The sequence below is a fragment of the Lampris incognitus genome, chromosome 4 (assembly GCF_029633865.1).
Source record: "Lampris incognitus isolate fLamInc1 chromosome 4, fLamInc1.hap2, whole genome shotgun sequence".
Lineage (NCBI taxonomy): Eukaryota > Metazoa > Chordata > Actinopteri > Lampriformes > Lampridae > Lampris > Lampris incognitus.
In genome coordinates, this window is record NC_079214.1 from 62,925,665 (window position 1) to 62,950,158 (window position 24,494).

General features: G+C 47.0%; 1 protein-coding gene and 1 non-coding gene across 2 annotated transcripts; both read left to right on the plus strand.

Annotated features, from left to right (window-relative positions):
- The first annotated feature begins 4,577 nt into the window (after positions 1-4,577).
- trnag-ccc (transfer RNA glycine (anticodon CCC)) lies at positions 4,578-4,648 on the plus strand. The gene has a single exon. It is a non-coding gene; the product is annotated as a tRNA-Gly (tRNA).
- A 13,399-nt stretch (positions 4,649-18,047) lies between these two features.
- mthfs (5,10-methenyltetrahydrofolate synthetase (5-formyltetrahydrofolate cyclo-ligase)) lies at positions 18,048-23,744 on the plus strand. The gene is made up of 3 exons (XM_056279032.1): positions 18,048-18,223; positions 20,058-20,322; positions 22,706-23,744. The coding sequence occupies exons 1-3, from the start codon at positions 18,113-18,115 to the stop codon at positions 22,930-22,932; spliced, it is 603 nt and encodes a 200-aa protein (XP_056135007.1). The 5' UTR covers positions 18,048-18,112; the 3' UTR covers positions 22,933-23,744.
- The last annotated feature ends 750 nt before the right edge of the window (positions 23,745-24,494 follow it).

The following is a 24,494-nucleotide window of genomic DNA, read 5'->3' on the forward strand; positions in this document are numbered from 1 at the left end:
GGAGGGCGGTGTTTCGTTTGTTTTTATAATTGACCTTTAAAAATTAATTAACCTAATAATAGTGAAAACTACTAATAAGACACGTTAGTCCCTGGATAACGGGTCTGACCCTTTAGCCGAGCGGTCAGTGATGTCGCCTTGTGGTGCAGCACACCTCGTTTCGAATCCCGCACCGGGCAAGAAAATAACCGGTTACATTGGTGGCAGCGGTGGGACCCGGAAGTGTGCGGATCCTCAGAAGTCTCTTCGGAGCGCGGGAATAACAAAGCGCGGGGGCGCGCTTCCGGGGAGGGTGACGACTAAACTACTAATAAGACACGTTAGCCCCTAGCTAACGGGTCTGACCCTTTAGCCGACCGGTTAGTGATGTCGCCTCGTGGTGCAGTACAGGCCGGATCGAATCCCGCACCGGGCAAGAAAATAACCGGTTACAATAATAATAATAACGACAACTGACCTTTACATGCTTGCCCTGCGATGGCCTGGCAGCCTGTCCAGGGCGACTCCCCGCCTGCCGCCCAGTGACCGCTGGGATAGGCTCCAGCATAGCCCTTTTCGACCAAAGTAGCTCTGGTTCAGGAACCGGTTCCGTTCAGGATTCTGAGAACCTTGGTGTTGTGTGGCGAACGGGCCCGCGTTTCGACCCGTTTTTCGCGGAACCGTTGTGCGTCATCAACGGGGGACTTTGCGCGTTGCACACTGGACGTAAACACGAGCTACATCCCACTGAACCCCACTAGCCAGCAATAATACGGCGTCATAGTGCAGCGAATTCGGGGGGCAGTCCGGGAGACCGTCGCCACAGCCGGGACGCGAACCCGTGTCTCCGGCTCCGCAAGCGACAACGTTAACCAGTCGACAAAAAGGTCAAATCCGTTAGACAAGGACCAACGTGTCTACTTAGCCATGCACGTTACAATATTATGACGTCGTCCAGCTCCACTTTTGGACAACTCTTTTTATCGTCTCTGTGGTCCTTAATTTTGTTTTTTTAACTTGTTGATAATTTGTTCTTGGTTCGAGTGAACCCATTCTTGGCCACCTCATCTACTAATTCGCCATACAGCTTACTCTTTGTCGTGCTACTCTCTAGTTTTGCTGAAACTCGGGAGATGCCCAGATAACAACCCAACACCGAGTTTCCTCAGCACCCTTGTTATCTGCCGATTCCGCCATCATGTACCGCAAGGCCGTCTCCTCTCGCTTCCTCTGGAATGTCACGCGCCCACTGACGTCGTCACGGCTCGCGCCGAGAAACCTGCTATTTTTTTTGGTGCCGGTTCGGAACTAACTGTCCGGTTCCGCAACCAATTTATTTTTGGTGGAAATGCCCTGAACCGTTCAGAAAAAGGGTTTGCGAACCGGCCCCGAACCCGTTCCCTGTTGGTGGAAAAGGGCTAGCAGGATAAGCGGTTTGGATAATGGTGGACGGATGGAAACTGGTAACATAGTGTAACGTGCATGGATAAGAAGACACGCTGGCCGCTGGCTGGCGGGTCTGACCCTTTAGTCGAGCGGTTAGCGATGTCCCCTGCGGTGCGGGCGATACGGGTTTGCCTCCCGGCCGATACGGGTTCGCCTCCCGGCCGCGTCACTTCCTGTGGTTGCGTTGGACCCCGAATTTGCTACAATACTGTGACGAGCATGGATAAGTAGACACGTTGGTCGTTGACTAACGCCGGGTCGGACCCTTTAGTCGACTGGTTAACGTTGTCGCTTGCGGAGCTGGAGACACGGGTTCGTGTCCCGGCTGTGGCGGTTCCCGCGGCTGCCCCCCCGAATTCGCTGTAATACAACAAAACAGCAGAATCACGTACATCTCGATGAAACATTAAGTTTCAAACAGGAAAAAACAAAATAAGGACGCGTGTATGACAATAAATTCACTTAAAAGCTTAAAAATACAGCAAACATTCATTGTTATGATAGCTTTTTTTGTTTTGTGAGAAGGAATTGTTGCCACGTGTTGTTCCATTTCCTTCATAAATACAAATAATGGAGGTTTTTTTTTTTTTTTTTTTTTTGTAAGTTCACATTAGTGAATGTGGAATTTGGCGAGGAGTAAAATTAGATTAATAAGGGAAAATGCATTATCGTCTTTATCACTATAATCATAGCAACCGAATATAATATGTCTACAGTAAAAAGCAAAATCTGAGAAAATGTTGCCAACTATAAAATGGTTAACGTCGTTCCACAGCACATATGTGAAATGACAAGACCAAAATAAATGGGAAGACGCTTCAGGATGTGATTCATAGGAAGAGCGGCTTACATCTGTGTCACTCCCGCAACTTCTGCAAGAAACCTTTCACTGGACAGACTCTATATGAAACTTCTTTCACCTTATTTGTTAGAAGGGACTTCTGTGGTGAGGACCAAACTTTTTCCCCCAGTCAATATTACCAACAAAATTACTCCAGTAACATGTTGCTACAGGAGTAGAAACCATGTTGTCCCGAAACAAGTCCCTCATTCTGGAGTCCATACGTATCTCTATTAAAAGAGAAACACACTTTGCCTAATGGAGAATGAACTGGGTCAGGGGGCGACACCGACAAGGGCGGAGAGAGGTCTACATTCCTCAGTAACATGCACCAGATGGGACCGCGTCAGAAACGATAGGACATTATTTTGGGGTCATTGTTATATCGTATCTTGGTGAGAAATACTGAGTAGTTGTACAGCAGCCTCTTTCTTCTTTATCAAATAACCGACTCACTGGTATAATACCATTGATTAACCATTTATCATAAAATAATGTCTTGTAATACATAACATTACAGTTGTTCCAGATATTAAATCTCCGCGGAGAAAAATTGTGCTTGTAAATCAGTGCCCATGCCAAAAGAACCTCCTTTCCATCCCATCCATCATCCAAACCGCTTCTCCTGCTCTCAGGGTGGCGGGGATGCTGGAGCCTATCTCAGCAGTCACTGGGCGGCAGGCGGCGAGACGCCCTGGACAGGCCGCCAGGCCTTAACACAGGCCAAACCTGTTGGTGAGAATTGGAAAATGTAAGTGGAATTTGATATATATATATATATATATATCCATCCATCCCATTATCCAAACCGCTTATCCTGCTCTCAGGGTGGCGGGGATGCTGGAGCCTATCCCAGCAGGCATTGGGCGGCAGGCGGGGAGACACCCTGGACAGGCCGCCAGGCCATCACAGGATCGAAACACACACACACACACACACACACACACACACACACACACACACACACACACACACACACACACACACACACACATTCATGCTTAGGGACAATTTTAGTGTGGCCGATCCACCTGACCTCCATGTCTTTGGGCTGTGGGAGGAAACCGGAGCCCCCAGAGGAAACCCACACAGACACGGGGAGAACATGCATGAGCTTTATGTGATGTTTTATTTAGTCGGTACGCCCAAAGTCAAGGTCATGCCGCATGAACCCATCTGGCATGGAGTTCAGTTTTTCAGCTATCCGTTCTTTCCGTTCCTTGGGGATATACTGAACAATAATAACTTCAACTTTCAACTGAATTTCACGCAAAAATGAAAAAAATACAATTTATACATATATCATGCCCAAAATGGTGTGAAAAGGGACCCCCCAAGGAAGCTCAGCAGAGCTTATGAGCTTATTTGCTCTCAGCAAAGTAATGTACATAAAGAGCAACAGTTATGATGGGAAAGAAATAAGAACCTACAAAGAAAAATCAAATGAATCCAAAGTCCGAGCCCCATAATTAGCAAGTTGTTAATATATCAGTCAGCAGTATATTTCTGAATGAATTTAAAGACGTGTACGGATGACGACATTTTCAAATCGTCACCGTCACTCGTTCCACACGTGCGGGCCTTTGCACGCCTCAGCGAGGCTCGTGCGTCTAAGCCGGCGCCACTTGGCCGCTGCACGGTTCTTATTTCTGGCGCTAAACGCGTGTGGAGGGGGGCAGGTCTGAACGAGGTCACACGGCCTCTTTCATAGACCACTGACGTCAAGGATGAACCGGTCGACTTGACTTGACCTCTCTTGACTTCGATAGCAGAATCTCGCCTCCCAGACACGGGAGTAACCAAATGAAACATGTTTGGGGGTAAACACAGTGACCAAGGATTCCCACGTGTATTTTTGACAGGAAAGATACTTTGGGGAACCCCCCCCCTTTTTTTTGTTGTTGTTGTCCCCAATTGTACCTGGCCAATCATCTTGTTCCCTGAGCCGTCCCGCAGACTACCACATGCCTCCTCCGATACATGGAGTCCCCCCTCATCTGGCGGTGAGGGGGGGTGTAGCGCGTGGGAGGGTCACGCTATCCCCCCCCCAGTTCCCCCTCCTCCTCCTCTCTGAACAGGCGCCCCGACCGACCAGAGGAGGCGCCAGTGCGGCGACCAGGACTCATACCCACAGCCGACTTTCCACTCGCAGACACGGCCAATTGTGTCTGTAGGGACGCCCGACCAAGCCGGAAGTAACACGGGGATTCGATCTGACGATTCCCGTGTTGGTAGGCAAAGGAATACACCGCTACGCTACCCGGACGCCCCCTTTGGAGAAATCTAAAGGATTACTCTATGTCGTTGCAACGCGCCGCTAGTGTAGTGGTATCATGCAAGATTCCCATTCTTGCGACCCGGGTTCGATTCCCGGGCGGCGCACTGGCTTTTTTTGGAAACGGATGATCCGCTGTGGCGACCCCTAACGGGAGCAGCCGAAAGTAGTAGTAGTAGTAGATTCTATGATGTTGCAACCATGGGTCTCATTTTCATCATTTTTACCAATCGTTTGGCATCATTTTACTCAGCTGCTTCACGGTGATGATTTGGGACAAGTAACCACGCTGGGATATGTAGCACCGCTTTAAAAGTGCATCGGGGCAACTGGATACAAGTGTCTGACACGGTTCAACAAGTCCAGTTCAACCCAAGTACCCACTTGGACGTGAAAACAAAAGCGAGCGTCAAAAGTTATTACTGGAAATGTCCAAGACTATCAGCGTTCAAATGCGTTGCTGAACTATTTCCTTGTTCAACTTGCTCAGCCAACACTTACCGTAGGGAGCAGTAACCGCTGATAAGCAACCTAGCCAGTGCAATTAAGAAGCCATTAAAAATGACACATCGTGTACACACAGTCTGAGGCATTAGTGTCCACAAAGTATCCGCATCTAAAATATCCCCTAAGCATAAGGCTAAACTAAAGAGTAACTAACAGAAAGAACGACAGACTGTCGGCTCTCAGCTTGAGTCCCCGACTCTCATAACTAAGAGTCAAACAAGGATTCTTGGCGTTATCCTGGACTCAGATTTACATTTTAGGAGCCACATCAAATCAGTAACCTCGTCAGCCTACTACCACCTAAAAAACACTGCTCGAGTCAGAGACAAAGTCCAAACAAGACCTAGAAAGGCTCACTCATTTCCAGCAGATGAGATTATTGCAACGGCGTGTTCACAGGCTTGTCAAAAATAGAAGCTATTCGGCAACTCCAGCTTATTCAGAAGGCCGCCGCTGGGGTCCTAACGAAGACTAGGAGATATGATCACATTACACCAGTCCTAAAATCCTTATACTGGTTACCAGCCACTCGGAGAATTGATTTCAAAGTGTTGCTGTTGGTCTATAAATCACTTTGTGGCTCCGGGCCCAAATATATCTCTGACACGCTTGTGTCATATGAACCTTCTAGGATCCTTAGGCCACCTGGGGATGGCCTATTGGCTGCCCCAAGAGTTAGACCAAAAACATGGTGACACAGCATTTTATGATCATGCTACACAGACCTGGAATAACCTCCCAGATGATATCAGACAAGCTGCCACCCTGACCACTTTAAAATCCAAGTTAAAAACCTTCCTATTTTGTACTGCTTACCTTGCCCTGTGACATCTTTTTAGCTAAATAGCCGTTAGCTTAACCAGTTTACTTTTAAGCCTTTTATCCTTCATATTTTCTTGGCTGTACTTTTGCACTTTTTTTTAAAGATTTTTAATTGTAAAATTGTTTACCTTTTACCTTAGTAATTTGGTCACTCTGTAAAGCACTTTGAATTTCTCTAGTGTATGAAATGTGTTGTACAATTAAAATTGCCTTGCCTTGCCTAAACGCCAGACCATTTTACCGAGTTTGCTGATATGTTTTTATCGTGTCAGGCTGGTCTTGGTCTCTGTGATGTTAGCATAGAAGCATAAACACTGCTGCAGCTGGCCATGTTTGATTTAGTAGTTACAGTACCTAAGATAAAAATTTAGCTCCATACTGTAAAAATGGCCAGAATGTGACTTTATAAATCCTCCTGGGGGCGGGGTGGGTGGGGGGGGGGCACCCTGGTGGCTCACCTGGTAGAGCGCGTACCATATGTCAAGATAGAATATACTTTTATTGTCACTGTACATACATACAGTGAAATCCACTCTATACACATACGCTAGAAACTGTGGGCAGCTGTGTACACTAGAAATGAAAGCAGCACCCGGAGGCCAACTCTAGCTTGTCATCGCCTTGGTCAGGGGTGCAGGCAGGAGTATTAACTTAACATACATGTCTTTGATGGTGGGAGAAAACCGGAGCACCCTGGGAAAATCCATGCAAACACGGAAGGAACCTGCAAACTCCACTCGGAAAGGACTGAGGATGGCCAGAGGTTCGAACCCAGGACCTTCTCGCTGTGAGTTAACAGCGCTTACCACTGAGCCACCGTGCTGCCCAAAGGTGAGTCCTTACTGCAGCCACCTGGGTTCAAATCCGACCCGGGTGGACCCTTCGCTACATGCCATCCACTCTCTCTCCCCTTCCCTTTCTCTCTCTCTACTGTCACTGTCAAATGAGGGACCACTATCACGAGGCATGACCACCAGTCGCCTATCCTTGTCCACATGACACTCCTTTTTCAGACTGTGGATGAGTGGCGGCCCATTCAGCCAATAAAAAAAACACCAGAGCCTTCAACTCCGCCTAGACACAAGGCCACGCTCACTCCCATACCATGCAATGATGCTACGATATTGCAACTGGATAAATTAATAGGAGTTGAACTTCAGAGTAACTAAACATCACACCATTTTAGTGAGTTTGTTGACATCTACAGATTGAAAACCATGCGAAGGTTGAAAACATGCCAGGCTGGTCATAATATCGTGTGACGTTAGCGTAGTAGGCTAAACACAGCTGCAGGTAGTAACATTAATAATGGATCTGGTTGATGTAGGTGTGCCAAAGAACCAGCATTAATAATATTATTGACAGTGCAGGTTCTGTCTGACAGACAGACAGCTATCTATCAGTGCTGATAGGTGTGCTATTACACCTAAAGCAAACAGATCCATCAACGTTATTAGCTGTAGCTGTGTTAATTTCACCGGCTACCAAGACTCGCCTGTCAGGTTTTTCACCTTTGCGTGGGTTTTAACATGTCGGCAATCTCAATAAAATGGTTTCGAGCTTAGGTGCCCTTTAAAATCATTAAGTATTTAACCAGACTAACTGTAAATCCAGTCCAACAATCCAGACTAGTGGATGGCGGTAATGCATGCTTAAGTTGTTTGTCAACTGCCAAAACACTGGGGAGGAGGAGGAGGAGGAGGAGACGTAGAAGAATAACAACGACATCTTGTCTGCGCCTTGAGAGCCTGTCCATGAATGTCACAAACAGAATCGGAGACAAGGGACAACCTTGGCGGATGCCGACACCCACCGAAAACGTGTTTGACTTTGTGCTGATAACGCGGACACAGCTCTCCCTTTGGTTATACAAGGACTGGATGGCTTGTAGCAACTGCCCCAGTACCCCATACTCCCACAGTACCCCCCCCCCAGAGTGCCCCGGGGGGGGGGGGTGCCCCCGTAAGCCTTCTCCAAGTCCACAAAACACATGTAGACTGGCTGGTCAAACTCCCAGGCCCCCCTCAGCACTTCAGCAAGGGTAAAAAGCTGGTCCGTTGTTCCACGGCCAGGACGGAATCCACATTGTTCCTCCTGGATCCGAGGTTCGACAATCGGTCGGAGCCTCCTTTCCAGCACCCCAGAGTAGATTTTCCCCAGGGAGCAATTTGATGCCCCAATAATTGGAGCACACCCTCCGGTCCCCTTTTAATAGATGACATAAACATGATAAGCATAGACAAGAGAAGCATCGTCCAGGGAAGTGAAGAAGAAAATAGGAGCGGTGGAAATGGCCAAGATTTTGAGGGATGGAAGCTTGTTGGTCATGTGTACAACGGAAGACCAGAAAAACAAAGCTTTGCGAGTTTATTTGCAAGAAAAATGTGAGTGAAAAGGGGTTCTGGGTGAGGATAGAGTGATACACGAGGAGTGATAAGAGGTGTTCCTGTAGACGAAGACTTGGAAAGACTCAAACGGAGTATTCATGGGGGCAAGGTGAGTGGAATAAAGAGACTGAAAAGAACAATTAATGGTGAAAGGCTAATGAAGATGCGGATCATTTCAATGATTCAGTTTGTGAAGCCATTCTGGAGGATGTAAAGCAGTCAATTAGGGAAAAGGGAAGTGAGCACAAAAAGAAGATTGTACCATGGTGGACAACATCATGTGATGAAGCAATTACGTCTCCAAATAAAGCTTTTAAAATGTTAAAAAGGAACCACGGCTTCAGAATCTTGTTGAATATAAAAGGTTACAAACAAATGTGAGGAGAATTATAAAAATGCAAAGAAGGACTTTTGGAGGACATTTTGTAACTCCGTGGGAAGGGAGAGGAGAACTGATGAAGTCTGGAGCCTGATACAAAGCATGAATGGGATCAGAAGAGGATAAGGGTATCCAGTCTTAAGTGATGGTGAGACAACAGGAGCGAGAGATGAGGAAAAGGCAGAGATGTTGGCGGAAACTTCTGTTAAGATTCACAGTTGGGACAACATTAGTGAAGAGGGGGAAAGAGGAAGGTAAACTACGACAGCAGAAAAGGAGCTATTACATCAGGGAGAAGACCCCAAAGACCTTCTAAACAAGCCCTTTACAAGGACAGAAGTGAACCGCTCCCTCGAGAGAACCAAGATGTCAGCACAGGCAAGGATCAGATTAGTTATGAAATGATAAACTACCTCAGTGGTTCATCCAAGGATACTTTAGTGGACCTATATGATAAAGTGTGGGAGGGTGGGAAATTGCCACAAAGCTGGAAGGAGGCTGTTGTAGTCCCAATACGCAAACCGGGGAAAGATTGTTCAAACCCAGGGAACTACAGACCAATGCTTTAACATCCAACATCTGCAAAATAATAAGAGAAAATGGTAAATGAAAAATTAACAAATTCTATAGAAATAAAGGATATATATCCAAATACCACAGTGGTATATGAGAAGAAGAAATACTATGGATCTAGCTTTATGTTTAGTGTATGAAATTGAAGTGAAAGTGTAGTGGCTTTTTTTTAAACAATATATTGAGAAGACATATAATATGATGTGAGGAGAAGGATTACTAATCAAACTTCATAAATCAGGCATCAGAGGTCGAATATACATGTAGTTGGATTAAGGACTTTTTACTGGGAAGATTAATACAAGTCAGAATAGGAAAGAACTCTTCAGGGAAATGTGTGGTTGAAAATGGAGCACCCCAAGGAAACGTGATTTATAAGCAAGTCACCTGCTAACATTTATTTGAGAATTTCTGATATATTCTCTGCACCATTGCACTTCATCATCTCTTATTTCGCCTGTATAAGTCAATCCTTGTGTATATATCTGAAGACTGTTGTGTTGTAGTGCTGTTATTTTATGCTAAGCACACAGAGAGCCAAGAAACCAGAGTAAAAGTCCAAGTAGTGCAAACCCACATGGCCAGTAAACATGATTCTGATTTATTATTCACTACAATGATTTACTACTACTACTACTACTACTGCTACTACTACTACTACTACTACTACTACTACTACTACTTTTGGCTGCTCCCATTAGGGGTCACCACAGCGGATCACCCGTTTCCATCTCTTCCTGTCCTCTGCATCTTCCTCTGTCACACCAGCCACCCGCCTGTCCTCTCTCACCACATCCATAAACCTCTTTGGCCTTCCTCTTCTCCTCTTCCCTGGCAGCTCCATGTTCAGCATCTTTCTCCCAATATACCCAGCATCTCTCCTCCACACATGTCCAAACCATCTCAATCGTGCCTCTCTTGCTTTGTCTCCAAACTGGCCAACCTGATCTGTCCCTCTAATATACTCGTTCCTAATCCTGTCCTTCTTCATCACTCCCAGTGAAAATCTTATCATCTTCAACTTTGCCACCTCCAGCTCCGCCTCCTGTCTTTTCATCAGTGCCACTGTCACCAAACCATATAACATAGCTGGTCTCACTACCATCTTATAATCTTCCCTTTAACTTTTGCTTGTCCCCTTCTGGATGGCTTGTCCCCTTCTGGACAAGCCATCCAGTCCTTGTCTGTGAATGTTCTCATTCATCCAGGTCGTGGTTATCAGAAGGAGTTGAATCCAGTGCATCTGGACTTGGTATATATCCGTGAAGACGTTTCGCCTCTCATCCAAGAGGCTTCCTCAGTTCGTCTGGACATCCGGTCCTTGTATAACCAAAGTGAGAGCTGTGTCTGCATTCTCGGCACAAAGTCAAACACGTTTTTGGTGGGTGTCGGACTCCGCCAAGGTTGTCCCTTGTCTCCGATTCTGTTTTTGGTATTCATGGACAGGATCTCAAGGCGCAGCCAAGGTGAGGATTGTGTCCATTTTGGGAACCTCCGAACTGCATCTCTGCTCTTCGCAGATGATGTGGTTTTGTTGGCTTCATCAGAACGTGACCTCCAGCGCACACTGGGGCAGTTTGCAGCTGAGTGTGAAATGGCCGGGATGAGAGTCAGCACCTCCAAGTCTGAGGCCATGGTTCTCTACCAGAAAATGGTGGATTGCTCCCTCCGGTTTGGGGATGAGTTGTTGCCTCAAGTGAAGGAGTTCAAGTATCTCAGGGTCTTGTTCTTGAGTGAGGGTAGGATGGAGTGGGAGACTGACAGGTGGATTGGTGCAGCATCAGCAGTAATACGGACGTTGTACCAGACCATTGTGGTGAGGAGGGAGCTGAGCTGGAAGGCAAAGCTCTCAATTTACCAGTCAATCTTCATTCCAACCCTCACATATAGTCATGAGCGTTGGGTAGTGACTGAAAGGGGGAGATCGCAGATACAAGTGGCTGAAATGAGTTTCCTCCATAGGGTGTCTGGGCTCAGCCTTAGAGGTAGGGTGAGGAGCTCGGACATCTGGAGGTAGCTCGGAGTAGAGCCGCTGCTCCTTCGCATCAAAAGGAGCCAGTTGAGGTGGTTTGGGCATCTGATCAGGATGCCTCCTGGGCGCCTTCTTTTGGAGGTTTACCAGGCACGGCCAACTAGGAGGAGACCCCAGGGTAGACCCAGAACTCGCTGGAGGGACTACATGTCCAGTCTGGCCTGGGAACACCTTGGGATCCCCCAGGAGGAGCTGGAGGGCGTTGCTGGGAAGAGGGACATCTGGAGTGCCCAACTTAGCTTGCTGCCACCACGACCCCACCCCGGAGAAGCAGCTGATGATGAATGAATGAATGGTACTTCTGTCACAAATCACTCCCGGTACTCTTCTCCGCCCACTCCACCCTGCCTGCACTCTCCTCTTCACCTCTCTTCTGCACTCCCTGTTACTTTGAACAGTGACCCCAAGTATTTAAACTCATACACCGTCGTATGACAGGACGTGGAAGCGGGGCAGGCTAAGCTAACTGCTAGCCCATGCAGACCAGCAGTTCCGACAGTCATCCTGGCTGGTGTTCGTTCTGCTGGACAGTGATTTTTTTTTAGTTTAGATACATGTGTTAATTTAGATAGATGTGTTTGTTGGTATGTGTGTTCTTGTAGTTTTTGGATATGTGTTTTTGTCTTCACGTTGCACTGCTGGGGGCTGGGGGAAACGACATTTTGTTCCATTTCATGTGCACAAGTGCATGAAACAAAATGACAAATAAAGTGTTTTTGATTCTGAAGTATAGAGGTAAGTGAGAGGTAATGAGTCGTTCATCTGTTGGACATGATCATTATTTCCTTTTATGTACAGCAGGTAGTGGAAGCAGTGCAGGACACACCAAATACGGGATATTTGGAAACACTCAGTGGGATACATTTAGAGAGATAAGCGATAGAAGTTTTTAAAAATATAGATAGAGAACAGGATGTAGAAATATATATTGGAAATGTGAGAGATGCGATAATTGGGGCTGCTAATCAGACAGTTATAAGCACAGCTGGTACGAAAAGGCGGAAGTTAGCTCCGTGGTGGAATGATGAGTATAATGAGGTAATAAAGAAGTGTAATAAGGCTTTTAAGGTATTAAAAAACACTCGAACTTCGAACATTTCATACAGTATAAAAGAATGCAAGTGGTGGTTCAAAAGACTATTAAAGAAGCTGAAAGGAGGTATTTGAGACCATTTTGTGAATCCATAGGGTGAAGCACTCCAATTAACCAAGTTTGGGAAATGACAAAGAAAATGAGGGGTGCAAGATGGGAGTTGGGGGTACTCAGTATTTCTAAGGGGGGGTAGGGGGTTCTGACGAGTGAAGATGAAGAGAAAGGCGACACATATATATATAGCCAAAGCAATGGTTGAGGTTCCTAGTTCTGGTCAGAAGAAGAGATAAGTGGAAGACGACAAACAAGTGAAGGAAGTAAAGAATTCCAACTAAGTTAAATCAGTTCATCTGGACACAGTGTTTATTGAGAGAAATGGTTCATCACCCATCTAAGTGACCTCTTCAGTCTCACCTGACTGCAGGTATCCGGGTATCCCCACCCTTATAAACAATGCAGTGGCATAGCGACCGGAACCAACGATCGGTTTCATATGCAAATATGGCTCTGGAATATTCGGAACAAACTTCTTCCGCATTTGCTGGTGCAGCATGACCAATAATCTCAGCGCAGCAGTGATCCGCTTTGTGCGCAGTTCCCGCCTTTGCGCCGTTAAGCTCCCGAGGCTTCATTAAAGGGCGGAGCTTTCTGTAAGACAGGCTTTCCTTCGCCGCCATACAGGCGGGCCTGACTGATGCTGCGGTCTCCTCCATTAGCTCGGAATTCACCTCAATGACTTTATTTGGCAGAGTCGCCTGTTGCTTAGTCCAATGGTTCTCAAACTTTTTGGGGTCCTGGACCCCCTGCGTATTTTTGATCTACCTTGAGGACCCCTCCACCTGATCTTGGGGGAGGGGGGTTGCAATTTGGTGGAAACAGTAGAAACTGCATTTTAAATTGCATTATAGCATTTATTCACTCTTTGGGGCAAAAATAAGAGCTTTCAGTGGTAACTTAATTATAGTTAACAAAAAAGAATATGTATTCAGTAACTTTTAACAATGCAAACGGGAGCGAGATCTCTTATTAAAATACAATAAATGACACTTGTGAAACAGGTGTAATTAGAGAAAAAAGTCCTGTTACCCTTTATAGTTTAGGTAGATAAAGGTCTCAGTCACATTTGAGTAAAATAATCCTATTTCTATAAATGTCATAGGATCTTTTTTTAAAAGATATTTTATTTTCACGGACCCCTTGCAATTACACCACGGACCACTAGGGGTCCGCGGACCCCCGGTTGAGAAACACTGGCTTAGTCAATGCCACTTCAGCGGCCCTCCTGTGTGCAACGCTGTCCCTGTGTTTATATATTGTAACGTGCATGGATAAGAAGACACGCTGGCCGCTGGCTGGCGGGTCTGACCCTTTAGTCGACTGGTTAACGTTGTCGCTTGCGGAGCGGGAGACACAGGTTCGCGTCCCGGCCATGGCGACGGTCTCCCAGACTGCCCCCCGAATTCGCTACACTGTCTTTCTTCGGAGCTTGTTCTGAGCGGCGCTGCTCACTTCCCCGTTAGTCCGCTTCTCGGACAAGTGGGTGCCACGTACCCTTCAGACAGAAGGAGGGTTTCTGCGTCCCTGCTAGCGGTCCACCCCAAGTACAGCCATGTATACCGGCTCTTCCGGTCTCTCCATTACTGGCTGTTCCAGTTTGACGGGAGAGAGGAGCAAGAGGGGTTAGGGTCGTGACCGGCCGCGGCCTCTTCCTCTAGCGAGGTGTTCCCTCCACCCTCTCCAGCCAGAGAGGACTCTTCTTCCGCTTCTTCCTGCTGCGCTGCACCCCGACGGGCGGTGGGCTAACAGCGGTCCCAGGGCTTGCAGCAGGTGACTCGGTCATGCTAATGTAAACTACTAATAAGACACGTTAGCCCCTAGCTAACGGGTCTGACCCTTTAGCCGAGCGGTTAGTGACGTCGCCTTGTGGTCCAGTACACCTCGTCGAATCCCGCACCGGGCAAGAAAATAACCGGTCACACTGACGTCGCTAGAACACGATTTCTTAGTGAAACCGAAGTTAATTAAACCGCCTTGTTTTCTTGTTGACATGGCTATTGATGCTAACTGCAAACAGAAAATGCTAAGGACTCCACGCACAGATCAGCGGGACTCAGCCGCCAACGTTCATATTTCTTCTACGAATCTGTGAGTTAACGCGTAGACACGAGTGGCGTTTGATTTGCGCCGCAGCGCCGCCCCGCCTTGGTGGTCATGACAAGAACAGCATGCGTAGTTGTCTCTATTGAAGTGAATCGGTGTTAAATCGCCGTCATGCATGAAGGAATGACACATTCGCAATGTTACACATAATAAGCCATGACGACGACGATACACAAAACTGGAATTGCATGTCAAAATAACACATTGTCAATATTTTTAGAGATCCCCCCCCCCCAAATGTCACAAATCACGTTTTCAGGGGAGCTCATGTCTTATTAAGGGGAGCTCAACCCCCTCCTAGGTCCCCCGTAGTTCGCACCAACCACAGCAGTGTAAGATGGTGACAGGTGTACTCTTAGGCCGCTCCTCGCTTCAGGGATGGTCGTTTCCCTTTTCACGAGTTCCTCTTTGAAAGAGGAATACAAGCACAAGCATTAAGGGTGTGTAGTATTGTGGCTTTTAAAGCACCATCTGTGCCAGGGTTGCAGGTAGAAATGAGGGAAATGCTGCTGGAGTGAAGAAGACAACAAATTATGAAGACATATTGGGTCAATTTACAAGGACATAATAACCATCAAGTCAGTTTTATTTGTATAGCCCATCCATCCATCCATCCATCCATCCATCCATTATCCAAACCGCTTATCCTGCTCTCAGGGTCGCGGGGATGCTGGAGCTTATCCCAATATCACAAATTACAAATTTGCCTCACTGGGCTTTAAAGCAACACAACATCCCATCTTTAGACCCTCTCATTGGCTAAGGAACAACTCCCTAAACCCCCCCCCCCACAAAAAACCCTTTAACAGGGAGAAAAAACAGGAAGAAAGCTCAGGGAGAGCAACAGAGGAGGGATCTCTCCCCCAAGACGGACAACGTGCAATGGATGTTGTGTTTACACAACTTACACAATACAGCACTGAAAGAGGATAACAGAATTATAATAGAATTATAAAATATACGAAGGATATGATGAGGAGGAGGCCGAGCAGTGTCCAGACGCCACCGGAACAGCCCAGGACCCGGGCCACGCCACCACCATCACCATGTTAAAAAAACAAAACAAGACAAGATAACAACATGATGTGGATTTATGAGATATATCCGTCACCATGGAGACCTGGGAGGAGGACCGACTGCACCGTCCTACAATAAGTGCTACTGAGCCATGCTGGGCACATGAAAAAAGGCCAATAATGAGCTCGGGTTGGGTCGTTCAGAAGAACACTAGTGATATATGTAGTAGGTGTACTGGATAGGAGCTATCCTCTAACTATTGTTCTGCCAGCTATACCCCCTTGGTGTTTGCCACAGCCAGATAGAGCTTAGCCTCCTTGAATTGATAAGAGATGAACGTGGGGGGGAAATTGTAAGATCTTTAATTCATGCACCAGGAGGAATTACTTTGGTTATTTACAGATTTCAAAGCTCTAAGGACCCTAAAACAGGAAGAACAGCAGCAGCAACAGTAATCCCCGAGCTCACTGTTGCGTATGAGAGGAGACCTGAGGAGGATGCATCTGTTTCTGCATGTGAAACGATGGCCATGGTTAACGCTTTGCTATGGGTAGAGGAGCATCGGAGCCACGTGCAGCATTAATGAGTTTAAACGTTGGCAACCGCAGGAGTAGAGAGGGGGGGGGTTGTTGTCTGAAACACAGTCACTGTTCAGAATTAACACGTTTGCTAGTTTTGTGTGGGTTTAGTGTGAGTTGACGGGAGCGAGAAGGCGGATAAATCAGCAAAAAGGGCTTGGAAGAGTGGGATTACAGTAAATATTCATTCAGTCACTCATTCATTATCTGAACCGCTTACCCTGCTCTCAGGGATGCCGCCCTATTCCAGCAGTCATTGGGCGGCAGGGGGGGGAGACACCCTGGACAGGCCGCCAGGCCATCACAGGGCCCACACACACACACACACACACACACACACACACACACACACACACACACACACACACTCATACCTAGGCACAATTTAGTACGGCCGATTCACCTGACCTCCATGTCTTTGGACTGTGGGAGGAAACCCACGCAGACATGGGGAGAACATGCAAACTCCACACAGAGGATGACCCGGGATGACCCCCAAGGTTGGACTACCCCGGGGCTCGAACCCAGGACCTTCTTGCTGCGCCGCCATGCTGCACAGTAAATATTCAGTAGGGAAATATTAGATATACTTTAAAGTAAATGCTAGGTAGTCAGAAGCTAAAGTGGTGATTAAGGGACAGATGTGGCAGAACGAGTAGGACAAAGAAAGTAAAGGAAGATATATTCTTAAAAATAAACCATTAGTTGTGAGTGTAGGTTCTGGAGGATGAAACAGGAAAGAGAGGAGGGTTCCCAGATAGCAACATTGCTGTGGCCCGGACCCGCCCCACACCCGACACTTCATCCGGCCCGCATACCGCCTGGAATGATGGCACTTGGGCGGTCCGCTCCTGTTTGCCAGATTTGGGCCAGAACCAAGCCATAGGTGGCCCATATGTGTTTTGTGATATTTGGACCATATTCACCATTTACCACACGGGCCACTTCAGGGTCACATCCAGATCACATGTTGCCCAGAGCACCGCATCTTTGCCAAAAAAGGCCCACATGTGATTTGGCATATTTGGGCCATATTTGCTGTTATACATGTGGGCCACTTCAGGCTCACACCCAGTTTGTCAGGGCCAGAAGAAGGCCGTCAGTGTTGCATCACTGCCTGAAGTGGCCCACATCCGGATGCTGTCTGGGTTACAACAAGATTCAGCAATACTAGTCTAGCAGAATATAGCAGAGGGCGTGAATATTGTGGAGAGGAAGAAACAGTGGACCACGTGTCACTGTATTGCCAGAAACATGACTCCGATAGAGGTTTTGAGGAATGCACTACGAGAGATTGGCGAGCAAAATACCAGTAATCTAAACAACACCTTCAGGTGACAAGCGCTGGAATCTTCTTTTAGAGATCAGCAAGAATAATAGATAGAATTTGAGAAATATCAATATTTATTTATTTATTTTGATTCGGTTCCTTTTATTTATTTATTGATTCATGCCTATAGTGTTTATTGCTTTGATTGTATTTGATTGGTAGAAGTAGCGCTTTAATAATAATAATAATAATGCATTTTATTTGTGGGCGCCTTTCAAAACACTCAAGGACGCCTTACAGAAAGAAAAAAAAAACAAAAAAACAAGCCGCACGGCATCGAACAGCGTAAAATAGTTCTCACTCCAAACCAGTGGGTGGCAGTAATGCGCCATAAAGCTGTTCGCCAACCGCCAATAAACTCAAAGGAAGAAGCGGAAGCCGCTCTTCCTCGGCAGAACTCGGGTGACGGTTGTAGGGGTGGGTGGTGAAGCGGTGCAGGGACTAAACCTGTTTGCTGGGCGTCGCGCTTCTCACAATATAATCACACAGGCCAACGTTTAAACACACGCTTGCTGGAAGAACTGCCAAACGAGACGTCACGTCCGGCAGTGCAGAACTTGGGCCGGCGTAGAGCTGGGTCCTGGATCACCGGGCGGGTCTGAGTAAATGATTTACCACGTGTAGGCTTAGTTCAGACACGGTTGTTGACCGCCGGGTCGCGGCTGCGTGTGTTTGTGTTCCCCGCGAGGCAGAATGGCCGCCCTGCGTGCGGCGAAGCGTGCCCTGAGGAACGACATCAAACGGCGGGTCGCGGCGCTCAGCGACCGGGAGAAGCTCCGGCAGTCCCGCGTCGTGTCGACGCAGGTGGGTTGAGTCCGTCCGGACCCGGCGGTCTGCGTGCCGCGGTGCTGCGTGGTGGTACGAGCTGGTTTCGGGGGTACCTTTTCCCCGGTCTGAGGTCGAGGCTGACGGTCTTCACGTGTTATTTATCTACTAGCAGCTACTTATTACGGACTTTCACCGAAGAGCGGGTCTTTCCCCCGGCTGTTTATTTATTTCCCCCGGCTGTTTATTTCCCCCGGCTGTTAATTTCCCCCGGGTGTTTATTTCCCCCGGCTGTTAATTTCCCCCGGCTGTTAATTTCCCCCGGCTGTTCATTTCCCCCGGCTGTTCATTTCCCCCGGCTGTTATTTTCCCCCGGCTGTTCATTTCCCCCGGCTGTTCATCCCCCCCGGCTGTTTATTTCCCCCGGCTGTTTATTTCCCCCGGCTGTTTATTTCCCCCGGCTGTTCATTCCCCCCGGCTGTTCATTTTCCCCGGGTGTTTATTTCCCCCGGCTGTTCATTTCCCCCGGGTGTTTATTTTCCCCGGGTGTTTATTTTCCCCGGGTGTTTATTTCCCCCGGCTGTTTATTTCCCCCGGCTGTTAATTTCCCCCGGCTGTTTATTTATTTCCCCCGGCTGTTCATTTCCCCCGGCTGTTTATTTCCCCCGCGTCGGATGTCCACGAGGGGAAAGACCACAGGTGCTCTCTACGAAACCGGGTTTCTTGGCTCTTTAGTGATCATGCTTTGGTTTCGACGCAGACCATTTGTATAATGCAAATCACATGAAACTCCGGCGCGTGGAGTGAGTGAAGAATGGGCTCTTTATCGGGTTCAGGGCGGGACCGAGTTTGGACGGGTCCAAATGGATCCTAACGCTCCAAACTGGGGGTTTTCCACACTAGCGTTGATGGTTTGGATTGATGTGGGGCCAGGTGAAGTACACCTGTGCTAAAGTGGACGTCTACCTCTTTAATAGATATGCTAATGTCTATTAGATAGCATTTGATTTTTAGTACAGTGTTTAGAGAGTCGAACGGAAACCTCAGTACCCACTTGGCAAAGAATCTTTGGCCCAAATATGGCCCACGTCTGCAGGTATCTTGCGGCCCACGTTTGGCCTTGAATGACGGCGTTGACTCAGGGTGAGTGCGGCTGCCTCAACTCAGCCACATTTGGGCCACCTCTGGCCCACATAGTATGTGCTGTAACCCAAGTCAAGCCCGGTCCATTACATTTGGGCCATGTCTGGCCCACACAACAGTTGCCGTAACCCAAGTCAGGCCCTGCTTATGACATTTGGGCCACATCTGGCCCACACAACACTTGCCAGTGCCATAACTGACCCGTAAGTACCAAAAGGGCCCCAGATTAGGCCCAAATGTGTCTGCTATATGGGTAGCCATTTAAATATAAGGGATTATTCCCTTCAACAATTCTAAAATAATGTACATATAATTGTATTTGCTATGCTGATACAATAGACTAATTCTCAGTGTCATAAAATTAGGTCACACAAAATATGATAAACTTAAAAAGCACGTTGATGTTATAAATTCATACATCTTCTAACTTTTATGAATGTAACTTTAGTATGCTTTTGACGAAACCCTCTGCTGGTATTTGTTTGTATACCATCCATCCATTATCCAAACCGCTTATCCTGCTCTCAGGGTGGCGGGGATACTGGCGCCTATCCCAGCAGTCACTGGGCGGCAGGCGGGGAGACACCCTGGACAGGCCGCCGGGCCATCACAGAGGATAAACAATTCCAATTCTTGGCTGTCCTGGACACAGCCAAGGTCCCAAATGGTAGCGGCCACTGTATTATGTCTTCTTGCATTAACCAGTAATGTCCACTGCTGTTTCTTTCAGCTATTCAGACACCCGAAGTATGCAGGCTGTGAGCGCATTGCGGTGTTCCTTAGCATGGATGATGAGGTGAGCACTGAGGAAATCATCAAGGATGTCTTTAAACAGGGTAAAACCTGTTTCATCCCCAAGTACCAGGTCAACACCAGTCATATGGACATGCTGAGGCTGAATAGTGTGCAGGACATGGATACCCTACCTCTCACTTCCTGGAACATCAGACAGCCTGCTGACGGTGACAATACCAGAGAAGAAGCACTGGCTACAGGTCAGCACACACTCATGCACAAACAAACACCAATCATCTGTGTTATCAGCGATGACTTGTTAATCCTTGTAGTTCCCCTTTTTGCTTTTGTTTTTTTCACCCCCCCCCCCCCCACTCTCCGAGCCATCCTGGTTGCTGCTCCACCCCCTCTGCTGATCCGGGGAGGGCTGCAGACTACCACATGCCTCCTCCGATACATGTGGAGTCGCCAGCCGCTTCTTTTCACCTGACAGCGAGGAGTTTCACCAGGGGGACATAGCGCATGGGAGGATCACGCCCCCCCCCCCCCCAAACAGGCGCCCCGACTGACCAGAGGAGGCGCTAGTGCAGCAACCAGGACATACCCACATTCGGCTTCCCACCCACAGGCACGAACAATAGTGTTTGTGGGGACGCCCGACCGAGACGGGGATTCGAACCGGCGATCCCCGTGTTGGTAGGCAACGGAATAGACTGCTGTGCTACCCCGATACCCCACTTTGTGGGTTTTTGAAATAGAAATAACCTGATGCCCTGTAAGAAATGCCTCTAGTACCTGCTGATCAGTGGGCTTTTAAGGCGGAGCGATGATGACAGTATCAGATATCATAACCTTTTTTTACTGAATACTTCTATCAGTAATGTAATGATATTTTGGGGATGGCTGTTGGTGGTTTCATGTATTTACACATGAGAACATTTTGAGAACTCATTAGTACCGTCTTCATGCATGCTCAGTAATCCAGGTTAGAACATCACAGAAAGGTGAATCAGTTCATCTGGACACAACATGTAAACTAAATGTATTGCTCTCTTTTACAAACATGAGCTCATATTTACTCTAGTGTTTTTTAATTAATAAAATTCCAGGACTTTATCTTATTGTGTGTGTAGTCTGTAGTCTTCTGTTTGAAACACATTTTATCTTATTGTGTGAACTTAAGTTGCCCAGTAGATGGCACTGTTGTGTATTAAAAGAAAATGACCTGCTGATACAGATTCAGTGAGAAAGACTCGTCTTGTTCTACAGCTTCAGATTTGGTTTGAGAAAATCATAATGAATGTGGACACGTTTCCTTAACCCCACGTTTGGTCACCGGGGTACCTCTAAATGGAGTGACACTGATGGTAGGTGGGGTAGTAGCCGGTGGTAGATATGTTTCTCGTGTTTTCAGATGGGGTAGACTTTTCTTGATTCCATGATTCAAACCCACAGTATGTGGGTTGCAGGTCTGGCTTCCTACCTCTTGCCCACCTCTTGGCTTTCCAGGCACAAAAGTATTTTTGAAGCAATGCATTTGCATTTATTTTCTTAGTCTGCCTCCAAACAAAATGTGTTTATTGTGACATCCTGCAACCCACATGGCCTCAATGCTGAGACCCACTTATGGGTTTCAACCCATCGTTTGCAAACCATTGCTATACACCATTTTATCCTAAGTAACCAAACAGAGATTTGGCTATGTTGGCTGGTCCAAAGTCTCTACCAGAGAGAGAGCTACTTCTACTACTATTTCTACCACTACTACTTTTGGCTGCTCCCGTTAGGGGTCGCCACAGGGGATCATCTGTTTCCATCTCTTCCTGTCCTTTGCGTCTTCCTCTGTCACACCAGCCTCCTCTTTGGCCTTCCTCTTCTCCTCTTCCCTGGCAGCTCCATATTCAGCATCCTTCTCCCAATATACCCAGCATCTCTCCTCCACACATGTCCAAACCATCTCAATCTTGTCTCTCTTGCTTTGTCTCCAAGCTGTCCAACTTGAGCTGCCCCTCTAATATACTCCTCCCTAATCCTGTCCTTCTTCGTCACTCCCAGTGAAAATTTTATCATCTTCATCCCTGCCACCTCCAGCTCCACTTCCTGTCTTTTCATCAGTGCCACTGTGTCCAGACCATATAACATAGCTGGTCTCACAACCATCTTGTAAACCTTCCCTTTATCTCTTGCTGGTAGCCTTCTGTCACAAATCACTCCTGACACTCTTTTCCACCCTGCCTGCACTCTCTTCTTCACCTCTCTCCTGCACTCCCCGTTACTTTGGACAGTTGACCGCAAGTATTTAAACTCATACCCCATCATCACCTCTACTCCTTACATCCTGACCATTACACTGTCCTCCCTCTCATTCACGTATATGTATTCCGTCTTGCTCCTACTGACTTTCATTCCTCTTCTCTCCAGTGCATACCTCCACCTCTCCAGGCTCTCCTCAACCTGCACCCTACTCTCACTATAGATCACAATGTCATCCGCAAACATCGTAGTCCACGGAGACTCCTGACTGATCTTGTCCGTCAACCTGTCCATCACCACTGCAAACAAGAAAGGGCTCAGAGAGAGCAAATGGTATAAAAAACATCTTCCACCTCCCCATGTCTCACTTAACTCTCTGCTCCCTTCCAGAAGGCCTGGACTTGATCCTGATGCCAGGCTTGGGCTTTGACCGATCCGGGAACCGTCTGGGGCGAGGGAAAGGCTTCTACGACACCTACCTGGAGCGTTGCATCAGACACCCCCGGGGCAAGCCGTACACCATCGCCTTGGCCTTCAAAGAGCAGCTGTGTCAGGAGATCCCAGTCAACGACAACGATGTGCTCATAGATGAGGTCCTGTATGAGGACAGGGAGTAGAAGACTAGAGAGACTTCATCTGTGATGCAGTGGACAGACCACTGCAACAGTGGGAGTGGAATCAAATGGTCATATAAGAATGACTAAGGCTTTGAAAGCTAAACAAGTTATTTCAGCAAATCTAATTGGTCGATCAAATTGTGGAAAACGAAAACGCAGTTGAAATTTGAGGTGAAAGCTTTCTCCTCAAAAGGTTACGTTTCAGTTTAAACTTGACAAGAGCGAAAACAGTTTGTAAACCATTGCTGAAAATAGGCTCCGACAGCCATCTTGTATTATTGTTCACAAATTATAATTACTGACTGAGAAATTTTTAAGATTGTAAAAATTTTAAGAAGCTTTGTATGTCATCAGTGTTAAAAATGTCAAATTATTGCATGAGTTTACATGATACCCTTTCTGGGTTTAATTTTCTTTTTCTACTTGTAGGATGCCTCTGCAAACAATTTAAAAATATTTTTATTATTTCCTGGCCTTTCAAAAAAAAAAATTTCCAGGAAGGTTGGTGCAGAAATTCATCCATTAACTAAATTGTTTGACCCTGAGAGAGACCACCAATTCCCTTATTACCGGCATTGTAAACCTCCAAACATAGAGTCCAGTGCTGAGACCTGTTGGTTTTGAATCGTCATCAAAAATTAACACATTTTTGTGCCGTTCTGAAGCAAGTTTACAGCATTTTTCTTTTACAACACATGAACTGATATGGACAGGAAATCAAATTTTCCTCAAAATCTAGGTAATGTCCACTATTTGCCTTAAAGATGAACTGCAGAGTTTTTGGCCACTAGTAGCGCTACTGAGCATAGGTGGGTCCTTATAAATACACTAACTTCCTCTCCAAGCTGCTATGCTGGTATCCTAATGTTAACACTGGAGCCTTGTAATCAAGTCTTATAGCATCTAAATATTAAAAACGGAGATTTTCCAAACATATTTTGAAGGCAGTAACTTTTGTTGACGTAGATAACGCATCCTCTACATCCATCCATAATCCAAGCCGCTTACACCAACCGGGGTCGTGGGGATGCTGGAGCCTACCCCAGCAGTCACTGGGCGGCAGGCGGGGAAGACACCCTGGACAGGCTGCCAGGCCATCACAGGGCCCATCCTCTACATCCGCACAACTGAAATTAATGTTGATGTGGAAAACTCCACCGTTCAGCCTTAATTGCATCTTGTATTGGGTCTGGACTTGATTCGACAAGTTTGTGCAGAATCTGAGAATCTTAATTCTTCCCACGCTCCTGGAGAGCTTTTCAGAGGTCTTCCTGTGGCGTTGCAGTATGTTTTACCTTTTCCCTATTTACATGTTCCCATAGACGTTCACTGGGGTTAAGGTGTGGTGACTGGTCAGCCGCACTCCTATCACCCATGGAGTGTAAATAGTCCTGGCAAACCTTTGGTGTTGGTTTCTGATCACCGTCCTGCTGGAGAAGGAATCCACTTGCACAACCTTAAAGGGCAGCTTAGCAGTCATATCAGTCTGTCTTCATCTACTGACACTGATGAAGGGGATGTAGAAGGAGTGTAGACGTAGAGGACAGTGATGGTGGTGTCCA